At 41.1% G+C, this 17,796-nt stretch overlaps 1 protein-coding gene across 5 annotated transcripts in view; it reads left to right on the forward strand.

The window, feature by feature from the left end:
- REXO5 (RNA exonuclease 5) overlaps positions 1-17,796 on the forward strand; it is a 567,496-nt gene that overhangs the window by 303,730 nt on the left and 245,970 nt on the right. For all 5 annotated transcript variants that reach the window (XM_069210276.1, XM_069210273.1, XM_069210274.1 and 2 more), the window contains 3 exons: positions 3,069-3,184; positions 5,307-5,445; positions 5,589-5,683. In XM_069210276.1, coding sequence (XP_069066377.1) covers positions 3,069-3,184; positions 5,307-5,445; positions 5,589-5,683 — 350 coding nt within the window. The remainder of the gene's footprint in view (positions 1-3,068; positions 3,185-5,306; positions 5,446-5,588; positions 5,684-17,796) is intronic.

Genomic DNA, 17,796 nt, shown 5'->3' on the forward strand with positions numbered 1-17,796 from the left:
GGATGCAGACCTGAATTACTTTGAAACACTACTGCTACAGGATCGAGATCTATGGGCAACAACCACACATAGATCACCACTGACCCAGACTGGGTTTGTGAGCCAGGAAGGTACACTAACTAATCTAATGGCAGTAGGATTAATCCTCAACTGGGCAATGGCCACTGGTTTGCCTCTAGATATGTGTTTTGTAAATGTCAAGGCAGTGTTTGACAGCATCCCTGTAATAATCTATGGGCTAAGCTCTAGCAGTGGGGGATTTCGCTTAACCTGTGAAAGGCTAATAAGTTGCTATATACGTTTTTTTGGGTTAAAGCGAAGGTCGGCGATGGTACCCACTTATCAAGAGCTGTAAGACCATCTCTTGGCTTAAAGCAGGGGTGCATTCTCACGCCCATCCTATTCAACCTGTACATCTTCTAACCTCTCCCTGGCCTTGGATGCTTTTGTATCACATGCCCTGTGCCTTGGTGCCATTGCGCTGTCGAACATCCTGTTTGTGAATAATTTGCTTTTACTCAGCAACACTAGGGTGGGTTTGCAGAGATCAATCAATCGTCTGGCAAAACATGCCGCTAATAACGCCCTAGTGATTAACCTTGAAAAAAAAAAATATATATATATATATATATCTCATTAAACCACTGCATCCTAAATCTACATAAATGGTATATTAATGGAGATATAATAGATGAGACATCGTCATATACATATTTAGGCGCCAAAATAGATTCCAGGGTTTCGTTTTTCCCCCTTTAGGTTCGCAATCTTCAACTGCTGGCGACAGTCATGAAGGCAGACTGATACCAATGCTTTTATATGGTGGTGAAACGATGGCAGACATGGATGCCCATTTATGAGACAAAATTATAATTAAAAACATATAAAGCTGTACTTCGGCTGCCGAGATCATTGTCACCCGCCCAGGTTAGGTTGGAGTTCTCATTGATCAAACAGGACCTGGCCAGTTCTGGAGCATTTGTGAAATGTTGCCATACGCTGGCCTACCTAGTCTGAAATTAACCTCCGAAAAGGAAATGTCTAAAAAAAATTATCTTCATGAATGCATAAAGAATCTAGGGCTGGGTGAATCATGGTGTTTGGAAACAGCTCCCCAGTTTTTTAAAAGAATGGTAAATAGAATCACAAAGTTGCAAAGTTGGATAGAGGATAATAGTAGTCGCCCAACGCTTACATGGGTGGCTGGAGTTAAAAATGCATATAACGATCAAAAAGCCTCCACTCTGTCTGAGAGTTGAGCTGAAATTTCTGTCATTGAAGCTGGGAGGGATCCCCCACATTAGATTTCTTACCAAAATGGCAAGAAAAGGATTTTAAGGGGGATATGGAATGGCGTTTGTGTCAAATAAGTTGCTGCGGTACATCTTATGTATTTGCCCCCATTAGATCTCCCATGGAAAACCTTGTTAAGGAAAGACTTTGTCACTGGGGTTTATACGTGCAGATCAGCTGTAATGGAATTGCTTAACCCAGCGAATGTAACACTTAATAACCGATTTGTGCAATTGCTTGACCTCTTTAAGGACCTTGTTAAAGGGGATCCTGCTTCCCAGTTAACAGAGAAGCCTTCCGGTTAAGTCTGGGACTTCGAAGAGGTCACAAAACGATTGGTTTATTATGGAGGGTGAGTCCAACCTAGCCCCCACCAGACCCCCTGCTTTAGGGCCAGTAAGTTAAAATCAGGACCCATAGATAAGGCTGGTAGCTACAGGGCCGTGACCCACATTCAGCCTCCACCCCATCGCTTCGCTTCTGGGACATTCAGCAAATCCGTGATTTTTGCCAGACAGGCACAGTTTGCACTTTATACATCACGCGTGTACTTTAGCACCTTATGCGGCCATTTGTCTTGCTGTTGAATGTTACAGGTCTCTGCGTTTATGGAATTTATGAGATTGGCACTTTGTTTAGGTACCTTTTTAATTGTGCTTCTATATTTGTTGATGGCGCGTTTAGGTGCACCATGTAAAGCCATGGATATAAATGACTTAATGGGGGATAGTTAATAATTTATTAAATGTTACTTTTTTAATAATCGTTAAAGGTATAATTCTTATTTGATTTTATTGGTAGCATACTCATGCATATTGTGCAATGTTTATGGTTTTAATTAACTAATGAACGAAATTTTGACTGAATGATGTAAGAAAGGAGCTTCTATGGCTTTTCCATTAAAAGACATCTGCAAAGCAGCCACCCGGAACAGCCCACCTCCATTCACAAAACACTAATGTGTGGGTAACTTAGCTAATCAACAAGCTAGGGTGGCTCAAGCTGTGTTGCGAACACTTTTACAAACATCTACATCAGCCACTAGCTAGCTACCAGTTTTGGAGAGCACTATTTTACATATGATGCCAAGCCTATGTATCTATCGCCAACATGCTATGAATAATATGATGCTAAGCCTGTGTATCTATTGCCAACATGCTATGAATGGAATATTTTGCTTACACTGTAGGCATGTATTTGTAGTGTGTAGTGGCTTAGATTCATATACGCCCATCCTCCTCCTGGAAACTAATTGCTGATGTACACACCTTTCTCCTCAAACACCTAACCTTCTCTTAACTATATCTGCACGTTCATCCTTTCTGACACTCTACTGCTCCTATCCTAAGCTCACCTGATGAGCCAAAAACAATCTAACAAAGGAGCGGGTGACCATCCACAGTACAGACTATAGGAGGTGTCACAATAGCTTGTGACTCGAAAGACATCTTTGAAGAAAAACAACTTGCACTCATACGAGCCGCAAAATAGATGGTAGAAGTGTGCTAATCATATGAATCTACAGCACTACACGCAACAAATCGATGTCTACAGGGTAAGTAATATATTGCCTTTAGGAAGGTTTTATAGCAATTCTGCTTTTTTTCAGCAAACGTACATCTCCAGAACTGGAATGCTTCCTTGAGTTTGAGACAACCACAAGCCCAGATAGACTGGACAGTCTGAATTTTCTCTGCTATGTCTACACAGAATGCCCAATGCATTATTCTGTTATTTTCTAGTTCTAAATGAATTGCTCTACTTTGTTTTATTAGTGCCTTACAGAGAAAGGAAAAGAACTCACTCGAGTATCACTGGTGAGTGCGAATGGGTGCTGTATTATGGATGAGCTTGTGAAGCCGAATAATCGAATCCTAAACTACCTCACCAGGTACTGAACCAAGTTTTTCTGTGAGTGTTGGTGCGTGTGTAATCTTTCAATAAGTCTTTTTTGGTTTTACTTGTGTGCTCCTTTATATGCAAGTGTGTAGTTGTGTGAAGGAAACGACGTTGCCGTCACCTTCTGACTTATCATTGTTCTTTGTGCTATGGAAGCGAATCCTAAACTACCTCACAAGTTAATGATGAATTGCAGTAACTCAAATTGTTACCAATTGGTCGGGGGGGTTGTGTGTATGCTTATACATTTCACATATTTAATCTCTACTTGGCCACTTTTGCTGTATACAAACTCACTTTGCATCGAACATGCTTGAGCAACATTTGAGGTACCGGCTTACGAAAAACACTTATAACCTAACACTGTCTGATGTTATTGCCATTTTCTTAGGCAGTTCATCCAAAATATTAGTAGTTGGTTCATGTATACACATAACATTATATACAAAGACAAAATTGATGAATGCAGTTGTAAGCAATTCTGTTGCTCTACGTTTCTCCCCCACACGGTCAATAGAAGGCATAACAGACCACATTATTGACATGAATGTGCTTTTTTGTCTTTGTGTTGACTGTAGTTATGCAGGATAATTGCCTGTGACATCATCTGAGGTGTAATTATGTACCAACAGTGTACAGAGCAGATAATCTAGGCTGAGGAGTTAATTTTGCAATTTTTGCTTTTAACATCTTTCTCAGAGCTTCAGGGTTTCCAGAATGTAGGGGTGGACACATTGGGAGCCTCGAGAAGAGGGAGAATGGTCTCCGGACACTGAATACTTTGCACAAGTTATTCATGTAAAGTCCAATAAAGCTGCTCAGTCTGACATGTAGACTGTTTGCCTCAGGCTGCAAAAGCAAATGGCCTATTCCAGACCTATATTTCATGTTAGGACCACCCACTAAAGGTAACCACTCTCATCTAGTGGTTAAGAAGACCAGATTAGCAGTGTCCTCTACTCCTTAAAACTCAGCAATTCCTCTTTTTGTTTTTTTAAAGGGACTGAGGCGCTTCCCTTAAAGGACAACAAGTCTTACCTTCCAAGGAAGGAGATATGGCATTGTGGCTAGAGCTGCAGACTTTGGAAAAGTGGAACCAGGTTCGAATCCAGCCTTGACTTAAAATCCTGTAATTCTGACAAATTGCATAATCTCCCCATACCTCAAAAAATATTAACATAAACTGATTCTGTTGCAAAGTGCCCTGATGCCTTTGGGCTAAGTTCATGCTATATAAAACTGCAAAAATAAATACAAATATAAAGGCAAAGAGTCACTTCCAACAAACTAACATTACCCACAGAACTTGTTGATTGTGATCCTATGTTGAAGGTAGGTCTAGAGGAAACACAATTCAACCCTGGAAAATTCAGATCTTGTAGATGAAATATTCTACATCTTTTGTTCGCCACAGTTAAAGGTGTTATTTGCTGTTGCTGTTCATGAACTTGGATTGAAAGGAATGCTTATGCCTTTTTGAATATTAAAGTGATAGCTCAGCTTCATGGGCTCTATTACTTCTGTAGCCTGATTTGTAATGTTCAATGCTATAATCTGACACTTTTGGCAATGTACATCTTGCAAAGATTAGTTATGCTTCATCCTTAACTTACCTGCACACTTTATGTATTTTTGTCTTGACACCTTCCCTAGTGATACAGCCCAGGTGGAAGTGGCTGTGTTACTGAGCTAATGTAACCTATGAGTAGGTTTTCTATGTATGTCTTCTGCACTTGGGCCTTTTTGGCATTCAGCTGAAAAATATGAATCCATAGAGGATATATCATGGGAGAGAAGGTATGTGTTTAGTAAAGTTAGTTCTCTGTGCTTTAAATTCTGGCTTCTTTTATTTTGGGTGGAAAGCAAAAAACTCAGTTGGTGCAGTGCCCTTCTGCATGACTTAGTGGAGTGAAATAGATTCAAGGATAGGGATCTTCGGGTAATACTCAAGCTAGGCAAAACTACACTTCTGTCCACCTAACAACCGAAGGAGATGGCTACTCTTGCTTGGTGCATTGTGGGACTGTTAAAGTTATCTTTTTATGATGAGCTGACTGCAGATAGTTGTCAGGGTGAGCAAAACACTGTTTGTTTATACTCTTCTCTTTGTTAAGGTTCTCAGGAATCACAAGAAAAATCCTCCTTCCAGTGAGAACTAGACTTAAAGATATCCAGGTCAGGATTAAAGATCTCCTACCACCTGATGCTGTACTAGTGGGTCACTCATTAAACAATGATCTCCGGGCTCTGGAGGTAAGTGTCTTTTTGGAAAGATGTTTCTGCCCGAAGATTCAGAAGCCATGCTATCTTTAACACATGTTGCATTAAGAATTTGTGGCTTCTTTAAATGTGGGTTTAAGCTGAGTGGCTCCCTATTTTTTATATTTTTTTTACAGATGATACATCTCAATGTTATTGACACATCTTTGCTTTATCCAAGAGATTGTGGTGGGAGATACAGGCTAAAGTTCTTGGCAGATGCTGTTCTAGGGTATGTTTTCGCTTTGTAGTTTATTTGGTAATGCCTTTGTAAGTTGGTTGTTAAGTCACCACTTTTAGCTGTTTTGATTCCATGCCTAATCTTGTTAGTATCCTTAATAAATGCCATTTAACTGACTTTATCATTGGGAATTAGAAGGAGCTCATTGCTTGGAAAGTTACAATTACTGTCTTCAAATTTCCACAAGAAGACAATATTGCTATTTCAATTTCTGGAAAAATATTGCATTTCTTTTTATATGTTACCCAATTTGGTTTCAGTTCTTCGGTGGTAGGAGTACATGGAAATTCTAGTGCTACTAGCAACAAGTTACTGCTTGATCTTTAGATGCTGCTACTATGTGGCATTCAAAGGAAGTCGTATAAAATTCAAGTAGCCACCAGAATGTCTATCTACTACAGCTGATACCAGATATATTGTGATCTGTTGAAAATCACTTTGTTCGTTGTTCATAAAGGTATATTGACTAGGATTACTAGACCGACCCAAAATGCACACCAGATATATATATATATATATGATTATGGTCACCAAGCTGTCACAAGATGTGACCATTGGAAATATTATTGGTTGACATCAATGCATCCCATTTGCACGTTTTTGAGAGTAATGTAAGTAATTTCTGCCCTAATTTCCCCAGATTCATATGCATATGGATTTGCAGACCCTGGGACAACACTTTTTTTCATGGCAGCATTATAGTCATGCTGCAGATCCATGCCAGTGCAAATGAAAATCTCAGATGCTCTCACAGAGTTATACTCCAATGGGTCCAGGGTCTAGGTTTGCAGATTCACGTATTGCGAATGACCATCAAATGTTCAGAGTCATTAATGTGAAATTTGTGGCTGACAAATGATGGCGTATCATAACAGTATGAATATGTATAAAAGTAGGTAGTGGTTTATGCCAGAATGATGACCCTTTTTACACTTTTGTTGTACATATCACCATTTTCACTATAGTGTGTAATAAATTATTTTGTAATTTTGCGCAGTGGCTGGATGACTTACTTTTTGTTTAAGTGTAAACGGATGATTTAGTATTAATATCACCCAAAATACTGAAAGCAATCACACCAAACCTCAAAAAAGTCTGTAGGTTATAATTTAATTTGTCTTGTGCACTCCTCAGAAGTGTTTATCGTAAAAACCTTTTGACTGTACCGAACTCCTGCCCCCTCCCCCTGCGTCCTTGTTGCCTGATGTGTGGTAAACGTGAAATTGTAAAACCATACAGAACGAGGGTTTGGCAGATTTGGTACTAGAAACATAAACTACACGTTCTATGTAATGTCTGACTCCACCATAGCTGTAAATGTCCTCTTGGGAAGAGTGAAAACACCAGATCATCCAGCCATTGTTAATTTACTACCACCAGTCTGTTCAACCAGATCTGATTGTTAAAGGCACAGGGAATATGGTGTCACTTGCCTTGTCAGATCAGTTCTAGCTTCCTGTTTGAGACGAGTTTCCAATGCTGGTGCTATGAGCTATTTGCCACAGTCTGAGCCAACTATTGCAGGTTTTGTTGTGTTTGACCTGTGAAGTCTTTGAAACCTGTTTTTTTTTAACATGAGTTTCCTGGCACTTAGTGATGTAGCATATGCCCACACATTGGGAACACAAAAAAGCAGGACATTAGCAGCAGGACAGGTCTATTTATTGTGCCTATATTACTGCTAATCCTTGTCTTGGTAATGGGAAAGAGCCTACAGACAGATTAGGAGTAACAGAAGTGTGTTTAAAGTAACTTTACCATTATTTGTTGTTTAGATAGGATAAAGAGACCATGTATCTGCCATTTTCCATCACACAGCAGATTTTTCCAATTGATTGTTCCTTTTTAGTTTTTTTAATGCACATATTTGTCAAAGTATCAACATATGCTGTCCAAAAGGCCAACTGTGCTCTGTTTCTATAACATTCACTGGATGATCTGTTCTTTTCAGTGGTCCAGTTTCTTCAGTGTGTGCTGCAAAGCCTATTGAGGGACGTCTCTAATTTTTGCCTTGTTCGTGTTTTTTTTTTTTTTCCCCTATTTGGTGTTTGTGAGCTCTGACATTATTTTTTAAGGTCCTAGATGATTGCTGTAAGGTTTATCTATTGGGATTCAGCACATTATTTTGCAGGTTTCGTTAACATTTTGAGACTTGGCTGAACATGACGTTTTTTTCTTTGTGCCTAGCTGTGGATTTTGGGCCCCAGCTCAGCCGGCATTTAGAGAAAATTAGCAAACCTGTAAAAAAATTTCAACTTGACACCCGGTGGAATCCAGGATGGGGTGACTTGTGTGGCTCTCGCCAGGTTCTGTCACCATGAATCCCTTGCAATCCTCAACATTTGTCTAAAAACACATTTTACTCACATTTCTGGTGATGGAATGTTCTTGAATCTGAGGGGAACCACATATTTCCTATCACTCAGCTTTCCCCTTGGTCTCCCGATAAAAATGATACCTTAGTTGCATGGATGGGACAAGTACTTGGACAGGGAAGGGCCAAAAACCCAAAGAGATTGAGGGGACACCAAAGAGCACTTATAAGTGCAGTTTCTATTTTCTTAATACGTTTTTAGACTGACTCTGCTTTGGGCACCAACACAAGTTAAGTATCTTTTGTATCATTTCACTAACTCCAAATGTGGATGTACAACCAGGGGGTTCAATTGCGGAGTCTTTACCATTGTAGACATACCCTGTACTACTTTGATAGCATATAGATCTTAATTCAATAATGTGCCCGCTTGCTAGGAATGTACTGTCTAAAACCAAACGGTCCTTGAACGGGACCAAAGACTTATCCACAGCTGTTTCTTTCCCTGGAACACGAATCTCTGAAAATCGATCTACAAAGTGAACAAGGACAGGCCTAATCTTAGAAAGACGGTCACAATCAGGGTGCTCTTGTGGCAACGCTAAAGCATTATCAATAAAAAAAAGGATCCAAAGCAGAAGCAAATACCAGTCATGACTCATGATTGCAGGAAATATGGCCATTGCCATCAAGGGACTGGTAGACCAAATCGAAGACAGCGGCCGCTTCCTTATTAACCACATCAAAAAAGTTAAACCCAATAACTTCTTCAGCTGTTCCACATTTGTCGGAGTCCGATGGGAGGCTCCAGAGCGGGGCTTAGGTTTGGCACTACTGTCTCTTAAGTACTGTTCTGCATAGAAATTAATCTGCTCAACAATCTCACTCAAAAAACATTGTCCATAAACAATTGAAAGAAATGTATTCAGTATTCACTCTACACCCACCGACACCAGTGAAGGCAGGCAGTGCCGGCTGTGCCATGTTTGGGGAAACCCAGAGTTCAGCTCTGCCAGTTGGAAGCCTTTTAGCTCCAGACTGGAGTCCAGATGCCTTTTGCTTTAGTATTGGCACATCAGTGTGCTACTCTAAAACAGGCACTTCATTGACACAAAAACACACAAATAATTATCTTAAAGAAATCCCTGGTGTCTAGTGGTTTCAGATGGGCCTAAAATAAAGAGGCCAATCTGCCCCCAAGAGGGGCAGAAACTGCCAAAATAAATGTCCCTCAAAGGGGAGCGACCCTTGCCTGAGGGGCCGCTCACCAAACACACAATTATCTTTCAGGGCAGATGGGCCTAAAATAAAGAGGAATATCTACCCCCAAGGGGGACAGACTGTCAAGCACTAACCTGTTTGTCCAATGGAAACACAATGTTGACCAAGATGCTTGTTCCCAATTTCACCTAAATGTTGCATGTCTCCTACTTAAAAACACCTGATTCGCACCACAAAATCCTGGGGAAAGGGGATGGATGAGAGAAAGAGAGAGACAATGGATTCGCAAGGCCGGATCTGGCCACCTAGTGAAGGTTCTTGAAGAGCCAGTCTCTCCTATGATAAAATACACATCAGTCAAAAAACTAATATATCTCGCTACCCATGTATACACTGCTGTTAAACTATGATGTGTAAGCTAGATGTACCTGTTGGGGTACCCTTTCCTGCTTTTGATGTCTCGCTCTCTCTCTAGGAATTTTAGGAAACTATGTGGATTGCCCTTAATAAGAGCCTTGAACCTCCTATACTATAACTACTCCCACTGTGATTCCCAGATTAGTCCCATGTCACCTCAATTAAGCCTACCTAGATGTTCCTTGATGTTCAGTGAATATCTTGCATGTTTCACCTTGATGAGATTTCCCAAGATGCTGACTCACTGGACTCAGACATTTACATAGGCAACAGTAATAACAATAGATTCTCAGGGAATTAGATTATTCAGATATTCATGGTTAACAATTGTACTGTGCTAGTATTGCAAGAAACACAATTAAGTGTTTTAATCACACTGAAAACAGAGGGTTAATATCAAAGATTATGGTTCAAGTTGTATCACCATGAAAACACGGGATTAATCAATAGCATTCAACTTCATGGGCGACCGTCTTTATCACTGTCACATCATAGTGTAAGTTTGAGCATGTCTAAGATAAGCTTCAACTTCGTTTAAGCTCCAAACACAGAATGCTTCATATCACTAGCAACAATTTGGAATAATGCAAATGCCACCTTGAACACAGTGATAGTAAACGTATTCACAGTACATTGTATCGCTAACAATTATAGTAATTCTACATGGAACTCAAGAATAATAAACTCATTCACCGTACATTGTTTACATAATATTTTTTTAATAGAAACTCCTTTTTGTGATATAATGCAAGCAACTGCATAAAGGTTATTTTATGACAAGCAGCAAACATTTCAATGACCTTAAAAACCAAAGATGTGCCTTTTTAGGCGCATCACATTTTAGAGTACTCGATTATCAAGTTTCAAGTGAGCAAGTATCAAGTTTTAACAAATAAATGTCCTTAAATCGCATGCCGCGTGTTTCTGCCTTTTTAAGGGTTAATTCCCACAGTCTCTTCTTCCAGGAGCGGCCTCCAAGATACTGGACAGAACAGAATGTGAAGATCGAAAGCGGAGGAGCAGAGACTCCTTCTCTGCAGCCAGTGACCTTCACAATAAGCAATTCACTCAAGCCGGGTGTGGTTTAAATACGTGCTGCATCTGGCCACACCCGGTCTGAGTCATAGGGATGCTAGAATCATGTACAACATGTGTTCTCAAACAAGCATTGGTTTCTAACCAGCATTGGTCTCTGCAAACAAGCATTGGTCCCTGCAAAGACAAATTATTAGCTCAGAAGCTTTTACTTGGGTACATCTGGCTTTATAGGCCCAACACAAACATACCCAAAATAAATGTCCCCAAATAGGGAGAAACCCTTGCCCATGGGGCCGCTCCCCAAATGCGCAAATATTTATCATAAAGAAATCCCTGGTGTCTAGTGGTATCTGCCCCCAAGAGGGGCTGAAATGGCCAAAACAAATGTGCCCCAAAGGGAAGCAACCCTTGCCAAGAGGCCGCTCCCCTACAGTACAAAGACACCCTCCAACACAAAATCCCTGGTGTCTACTGGGCATTCCTGCTGCACTATTGTGACACCCCAGACAAACTTGCTTGTTTCTCCTGCGATGCAGTGGAAGCAAATGGCTTCCTGCGAGTTGCGGCAACATATGGCACGCCGACTTCATCGGATGCCGTGGATGAGGGGGGCCAGGGGTGGCAGCTGAAGCGCTTCTGCTGCCATTCTTGCTTGGGGGTGCACAAGGATGACCCACGTAAGAGCGCCAGCACTTCCCCAGAGGGTGAGTGCGAGAACGGCCGAGAGCCGTTCGACACACAGGCCCACTGTGTCGTCTGATTTCTCCCAGCCATCTGACGCTTGAAATGGGTCTACAGTTTCTGTGGAGTGTACCCATTTGTAATTATACAGAAGTATAAAGACTCCTCTTAAAAATGATAATCCTGTGGAAAGCAACAAAAGTTTGGAGGTACGTTGTGACCACATGTCCAACCCATTAAAAATCTTTACCCAAAAACATTCTGACCAAAATACCAACATGCAAACAGCCTCAAAATGTTAGTATAATTGGAATGAGACTTGTAGTACAGTACCAACTCCAAGTTGTGTTGCAGAAATGTAATAACTAGAATAATTTCAATATTGATGTTTCATAAAGAAAATTAAGATTTTGATTAACAGGCACATTCTGGGCTGTGTTCACAGTGTAAACAGAGATAATTAAGAACCTTCTTCATTCATCTTTACTACGCACACAGACCATTACAGACACACACAGTCTGACAGATTCCATAAAAAAAAAATGCTTTTGTGTCCGTCACAAAAAAACACACACAGATCGCTGGCCTGCTTATGCAATTTTCTATGCCATTTTGGATTTACCATAATTTTATATGTAGGCCTCCTTCAGAAAGAAGTCAAAATGATTACTCTAATGTTGTTGGTTCAAAAATGTATTTTACTGGGTTGCTATACATTTTGTAGCATACAACTGTTTCTGATTTACTGATAGAAGGAAGAGACTGTGTGTGTGGCTTAGCATTGCCTTTAAATAGTTACTGATTGCTCTAGGGCAAGCGTATTAACCCTCAGCTTTTCCAAAGTGATACAACTGAGTGACGTAATGAGCCTTTCTGTACACAAATCTTCTAAAACATTGGTTCCCAATCTGTGGTCTGGGGACCCTTGGGGGTCCACAAAGCCTCCTCATGGGGGTCTGTGACTGCTTACAAAATTAAATAATATTAACAGATTAATAAAGTGTATATAAATAAAGTGGAAAAATGTACAACTGAAAAATTGTAAGCGTTCTGTCAAGGAATTCGAAATCAGAGGCTAGAAATTAAATTGGTATCAGATTGATTCATGGGAGAAGTGCAGGTCCATAAAACACAATATACTATGGATAATATGTGGCTTTAATTCAACTTTAGAAAAGCTCCAACCTCACTATTAAAATTATTTATTTATTTATATTTGTGTGTAAATTGAAAACAATGTTTTGTCATTTTTGTATGTGTTTGAATGCTTGTTTCTGTATTTTTTGTGTATTGTTTTGCTTTTCAAATCATCAACAATGTTTAGGCTGGAGTCTGGAGTCCCCAGCTTCCAGTAATGACTCAGTGGGGGATTCCTGGATTACAATAATGATTCAGTGGGGGTCCCCGGGTTGCAGTAATGATAAAGGGGGGGTTCATAAAAGTCAAAAGGTTGGGAACCACTGTCCTAACAGATATTATCAAAGACTACATATACATTTGCTACTCATTAGCATGCACTTATTGAGCACGGACTGAACCCTTAAAACAGAAAGTTATTGAAAAAATGTGAGAAATTGCAGAATTGGGTCTCTGTCTTTCTTAAACATTTTTTTTCATTTTCTGGATCCATTAAGAAAGCCAAGTTTGAAGACTGTTCTAGGTTTCAAAGAAGTTTTAACCCCAATTTCCCTCACTTTGAAAAAGGGAGAGGTAGTCAATTGGCCTCAACCTCAGAAATGCATGTCTTCACATTGCCTGCTCCCAAGATGTTCCTGAGGTTTGTATTGTGGGTCAAGAAGTCATGTGAGAGCTTCGTGGCAGCAGTAACTCTTCACCACATATGTGGACGAGTGGTACATCACAATTCCTACAGAGGAAATACCAAGTCAGTGCTTTCAAATCATTTTCCTAGCACTACTGGGTTTGAAATGTTAGGTAAGCAAGGGGAGATATTGGTTGAGCCCCCAAATCAAACACGACTAACATTTATTGGCTTGTTTTTACAAAGAAATGTCTTACCAGAGGAGAGAGATGAATTCAGTAATGAAGGCTATTCATTATACATCACTTATCTTGAAGTACCGTCCTTTGCCTTCTTGGTCTCCTGCATTATGCAGCAATGTGGTGCCAATGACAAGTCTCTGGACCTACTTTAGGTATTGGCAGACAGGCTACTCTGTCACAACAGTGACAGATATCCTCTACACCAAAATCTAGATCCCATTATGTCCTATGGGATTTAGATTTCGGCAGATGAAATATCCATCACCATTGTGATGGAGTACCTGCCAGGCAGTATCTAAACCAGGCCCCTCTGTATTGGATGTCCAGGATCTCTAATCTCTGGATTGTGATCAAATCCTTTCCGAACTACCACAATCTTTGAAAATAAGGAACTAACACTGAGGATGGCAGAATATGTGGATATCAGAGTATTTCTTGGAAACTATGGCAGCTTCTCAGTCATTGGATTTTTCATAGATAAACATGCTTGAATCATTCTCCACCATCAAGCAGGAAGTCGTGTATATAGCCATTCTCCACACTGCCAATAATAGTCCACCAGACTGGAGGTACCGCATTGCATGTCAGCGTTGTACCTTGTGGTGGTGCAATTGATGTTCTTTCCTACCAAGACCGTTCTGTTTCTATTTAAACATAAGGAAAAGACAATGGGTGTTCGGCCCACTCAGAGTTGTAGGTGCTTCTACCCAGGTTAAACTCTGTATATTCTCATCCCATATAGCCTGACAGTTATGTTTGTGGGTAAGTGTTGTTTTTACTCCCTCTCCATAAGGAGAGAGCTCTGCACACAAATGTTGCGCCATGGTGCCATTGACCATGGACGTATACTGAACCATTTACCTTGAGATATAGGGTTACCTGACAATCATAGGCCCTAGGTGTGGCAGAGTAATCCTTACATAAAAGAGTAGGTCGTGAATCCCTGCTCTAATATTTTAGCCTTCCACCTATCTCCTTTGTACCTTAGAACCCCTCAGCTATTGTGTCTAGCTTCACTTCTATTTCTTTGCGATCGGTCAAGATAGCCATTATGTCCGCTAACTCCTCTTTATACTGTGTGGTGTTTACTAAAAATGTTCCCTTTTGTACCTGTGAGGTGTGCATCCATGCTCTCATACTACACAGGAAAAGATGCAAAAGACACTGTGTAACATTAGGAGGTACTTCTTTAGATGAATGCAATCCGAATCACTGGCATGTGGAATTAAGGAGCATACCAGGCAAGACTCATTAATGCTTTGCATGCCTACTTCTGTCATATGTTGATACCGCATATTATCTAATAAGCTAGCATGAATATTGTGAGATACATTCTTACACTCATATGCTTCTCTTTGCAAGCACACTATATTTGGGCATGATACTGTACATGAATTAAGATACCATTGCAATATAGCTACAAATATGATAAAACATAAGCAAGAAAACAAAACAGTAATCCATAAATGTATGCTGGCAGAGTCAATCGGGTTCTTCGCTTGCTCTTTAAAAGACAATCGGGTTACTCCTCTTTCTCTTTGTTCTCCTGTAATTGTTCCTGCAACAATGGCGATGTTTGACACAGAACAGGAGCCAATCGAATGTCCGATATGTGTATCCTCGTTTTCCTGTCCTCCCCTTTCACTGCGGTGTGGGTGCTCTAGGTGACTAGATAAGGCCCTTGAACTTGCTGTCCTTCCATTGTCTTACAAAATTGGGAACGTACACTTGTTGACCCACATGAATTGGACTGATCTGCTGGGCCGCGGTGGTGCACTGCTGCTGTTGTGTCACCAGTTTAGTGAAGAACTTAGCAGACTTAAGCAACTGAGCCAAATAACAGCTCACTTCATTCCCCAAAACCTCAGCTGTTTTATGAACGTCTGTCTTTTGTCTTGCTATAGTTAAGGGTGTTGGCATAGGACATCCTGTCACTATATGGTGTGGGGTCAAATGATTATCACTTCCTCGTTGATTTCTGAGGGCATACAGGGCTACTGGAAGGCAGTGGAGCCAGATATTATGCAGAGTAGCGCATAGTTTGCTTATTTTGTTTTTCAACAGGCCATTAAGGCACTCTACTATACCATTGTTGTGGGGGTGATAGACAGATGTCAATTTATGTTTGATCCCCAGGGAGGTGCAGATGTTTTGAAAAATGGTGTTTACAAAGTGTGTTCCGTTATCCATTCCCCACCTAGTTATTACTTCTTGTATCAAAAAGTTAGCTGTTGCCTTGGCATGATTATGTACACAGGGTCCTGCCTCAATCCACCTTGAAAAAGGACAAACAACTACAATTAGATACCTCTAGTTGTTGCATCTGTCAATCCTGTCAACAAAATCTAAATGTAAATTTTTAAGCAGGGCCTGTGGAACGGGGAATTGTTGGCGTAATGACCTTTAGTGTGGGTCTTGGGCTATATTGTTGACATACTGCACATTTGGCAATATACATAGTAATCATTTCAGATAGTTGTGGGATAAAACAATCTGCCTGTAATGTGGCACGAAGATATTCTTTGGCCGTGTGCGCGGGGAGATGTAGTTGCTCTAGTGCAGTATACAACAGGGCTTGTGGCATTACAGATTTCCCGGTACCTTCCTTCCTAGAAATGAAATCTGTTGGTGATTGTATGCACCCTCACGGTTCCCATAATTCCCTGTCATGTGGTTGTGCCTGCTCTTGCAACTCATGTAGATGTAATTGTGCAGTATCTGTGGAAGGGGATGGTAATTCAGTATCATTCTGTTGCCTACTCATCATCATTTCTAATGTGTGCTCTTCTAATTCAGTGTAATTGGGAGATGTTTTGGCTGCTTCTTTGGCTGTTCAGTCTGCCAAAGCATTACCCCTGGAGGCAAGATCTTGCTTCTTTGTGTGCGCTGCACATTTTATCACTGCTACCTTGGATGGTAGAGCAAGCCTGTATCAATTTTGCCAGTAAATCTTTGTGCATCACGGTGGACCCATCAGATAAAAAAAAACCAAAAAAAAAAACCTCCTTTCCCACTTGTGAATGCTAGAATGTACAGTGGTGGTAACATATGCTGAATATGAATATATGGTGACTTCTAGTCCTTCGGCCTGCTGTAGAGCCTTGATAATAGCTACTAGTTATGCAACTTGTGCTGAAAAATGAGAGGGTAGTGGTATGTGACTCACTATCTGTAAATTCTCAGATGGCCCTTGCTGTTCAGCTCGTGCAACAAATGCGATGAGCACCGCATATGTTGGTCTTATTTTGAGAACTAATATGTCCAGTAACATCTCTCGTTCTGTTATTGCGTTATGGGTTCGCAAGGTCTGAACACCAGCTCTTTTGGTAACTGCACTGTCTTCCCTTGCAGTGCTGGTGTGTGCGCTATCAGAGTGTATATGCCACGCATGAAAGCCTCTGTATCAACTGGTACTGCTCTAACCTGCTGCTCTGATTCCTCCTGAGCTGTGAGGGACAGAATTCTGCCTGGCATGACACTGGGTGTAGAACACACCATCGATCCATCTTCCAGGAACGAAATTGTCATATTCAAGTTGCTCATTAGCTCTCTTCCAAGAAGGTTGACGAGTGACTCTGGGGAATACAACAATGGTCCATCAATTTCTGCATTGCCCACAGTCATGTTTACTGATCTCGTAAAAGGAACCCACCTGACAGCCACAGAAAACCCTTGCGTGTCCATTGAGTTGCATGAAAGTTGTAGTGTTCCTTCCTTTATGCAAGATTTGGTGGCCCCAGTGTCAATTAAAAACTGATAGGTCGCCCTTCTATGGCTACTGTCCCAGCGAGTGCCTCTTCTGACCTGTGGATTTCCGATAGTATTGGACACATAGTTGTTAACTGTGGGCTTTGTCATCCGACATAGTTAGGTGTCAATGTCCCACTGAATGCTTGGGGTGGTCCGTTCAAGGGGTTACCTCCTTGCACCATCACTCCTCCTACCTGAACTTGCCCTCCCATGGTGTTGCTGCCCCCTGGGGGCCCATTTTGCGGCGGTAGCCCCTGTGGTGGCGCCCACTAAGCTTGAGGGGTCTGAGAGTACTCCTGTACCATATTGTTGTGGTCCCCATTGCATCTGCGTGTCGTCTAGTTTGCCTGTCTTTGTGAAGTAGGCCACTCTAGTATGCGTTCATCTGACCTCTTAGCCCTGCATTCTCTTGCAAAATGATCCACCTTGACGCAATAATAACACTGCTGTCCCACTCAGTATCCTCCTTGCCTTCTCCCCTGCATTATTCCTGGCTCTCCTGACGGACTTCCTTGTCTCCTCCCCATATCACTTGCTATTTGCCCTCCAGATGTCTGCCCTTGCCCTGGCATTGCAATAGTTGCTGCTGTAACAACTGCCCCTTCTGTGCTCAGTTTCTTGAATTTCTGTTGCACCAACTTAGCGGTGGCCCTCTCTGCCTGTTCTGTTCTTTCTTAAC

Source organism: Pleurodeles waltl, chromosome 10 (assembly GCF_031143425.1).
Source record: "Pleurodeles waltl isolate 20211129_DDA chromosome 10, aPleWal1.hap1.20221129, whole genome shotgun sequence".
Taxonomy (NCBI): domain Eukaryota; kingdom Metazoa; phylum Chordata; class Amphibia; order Caudata; family Salamandridae; genus Pleurodeles; species Pleurodeles waltl.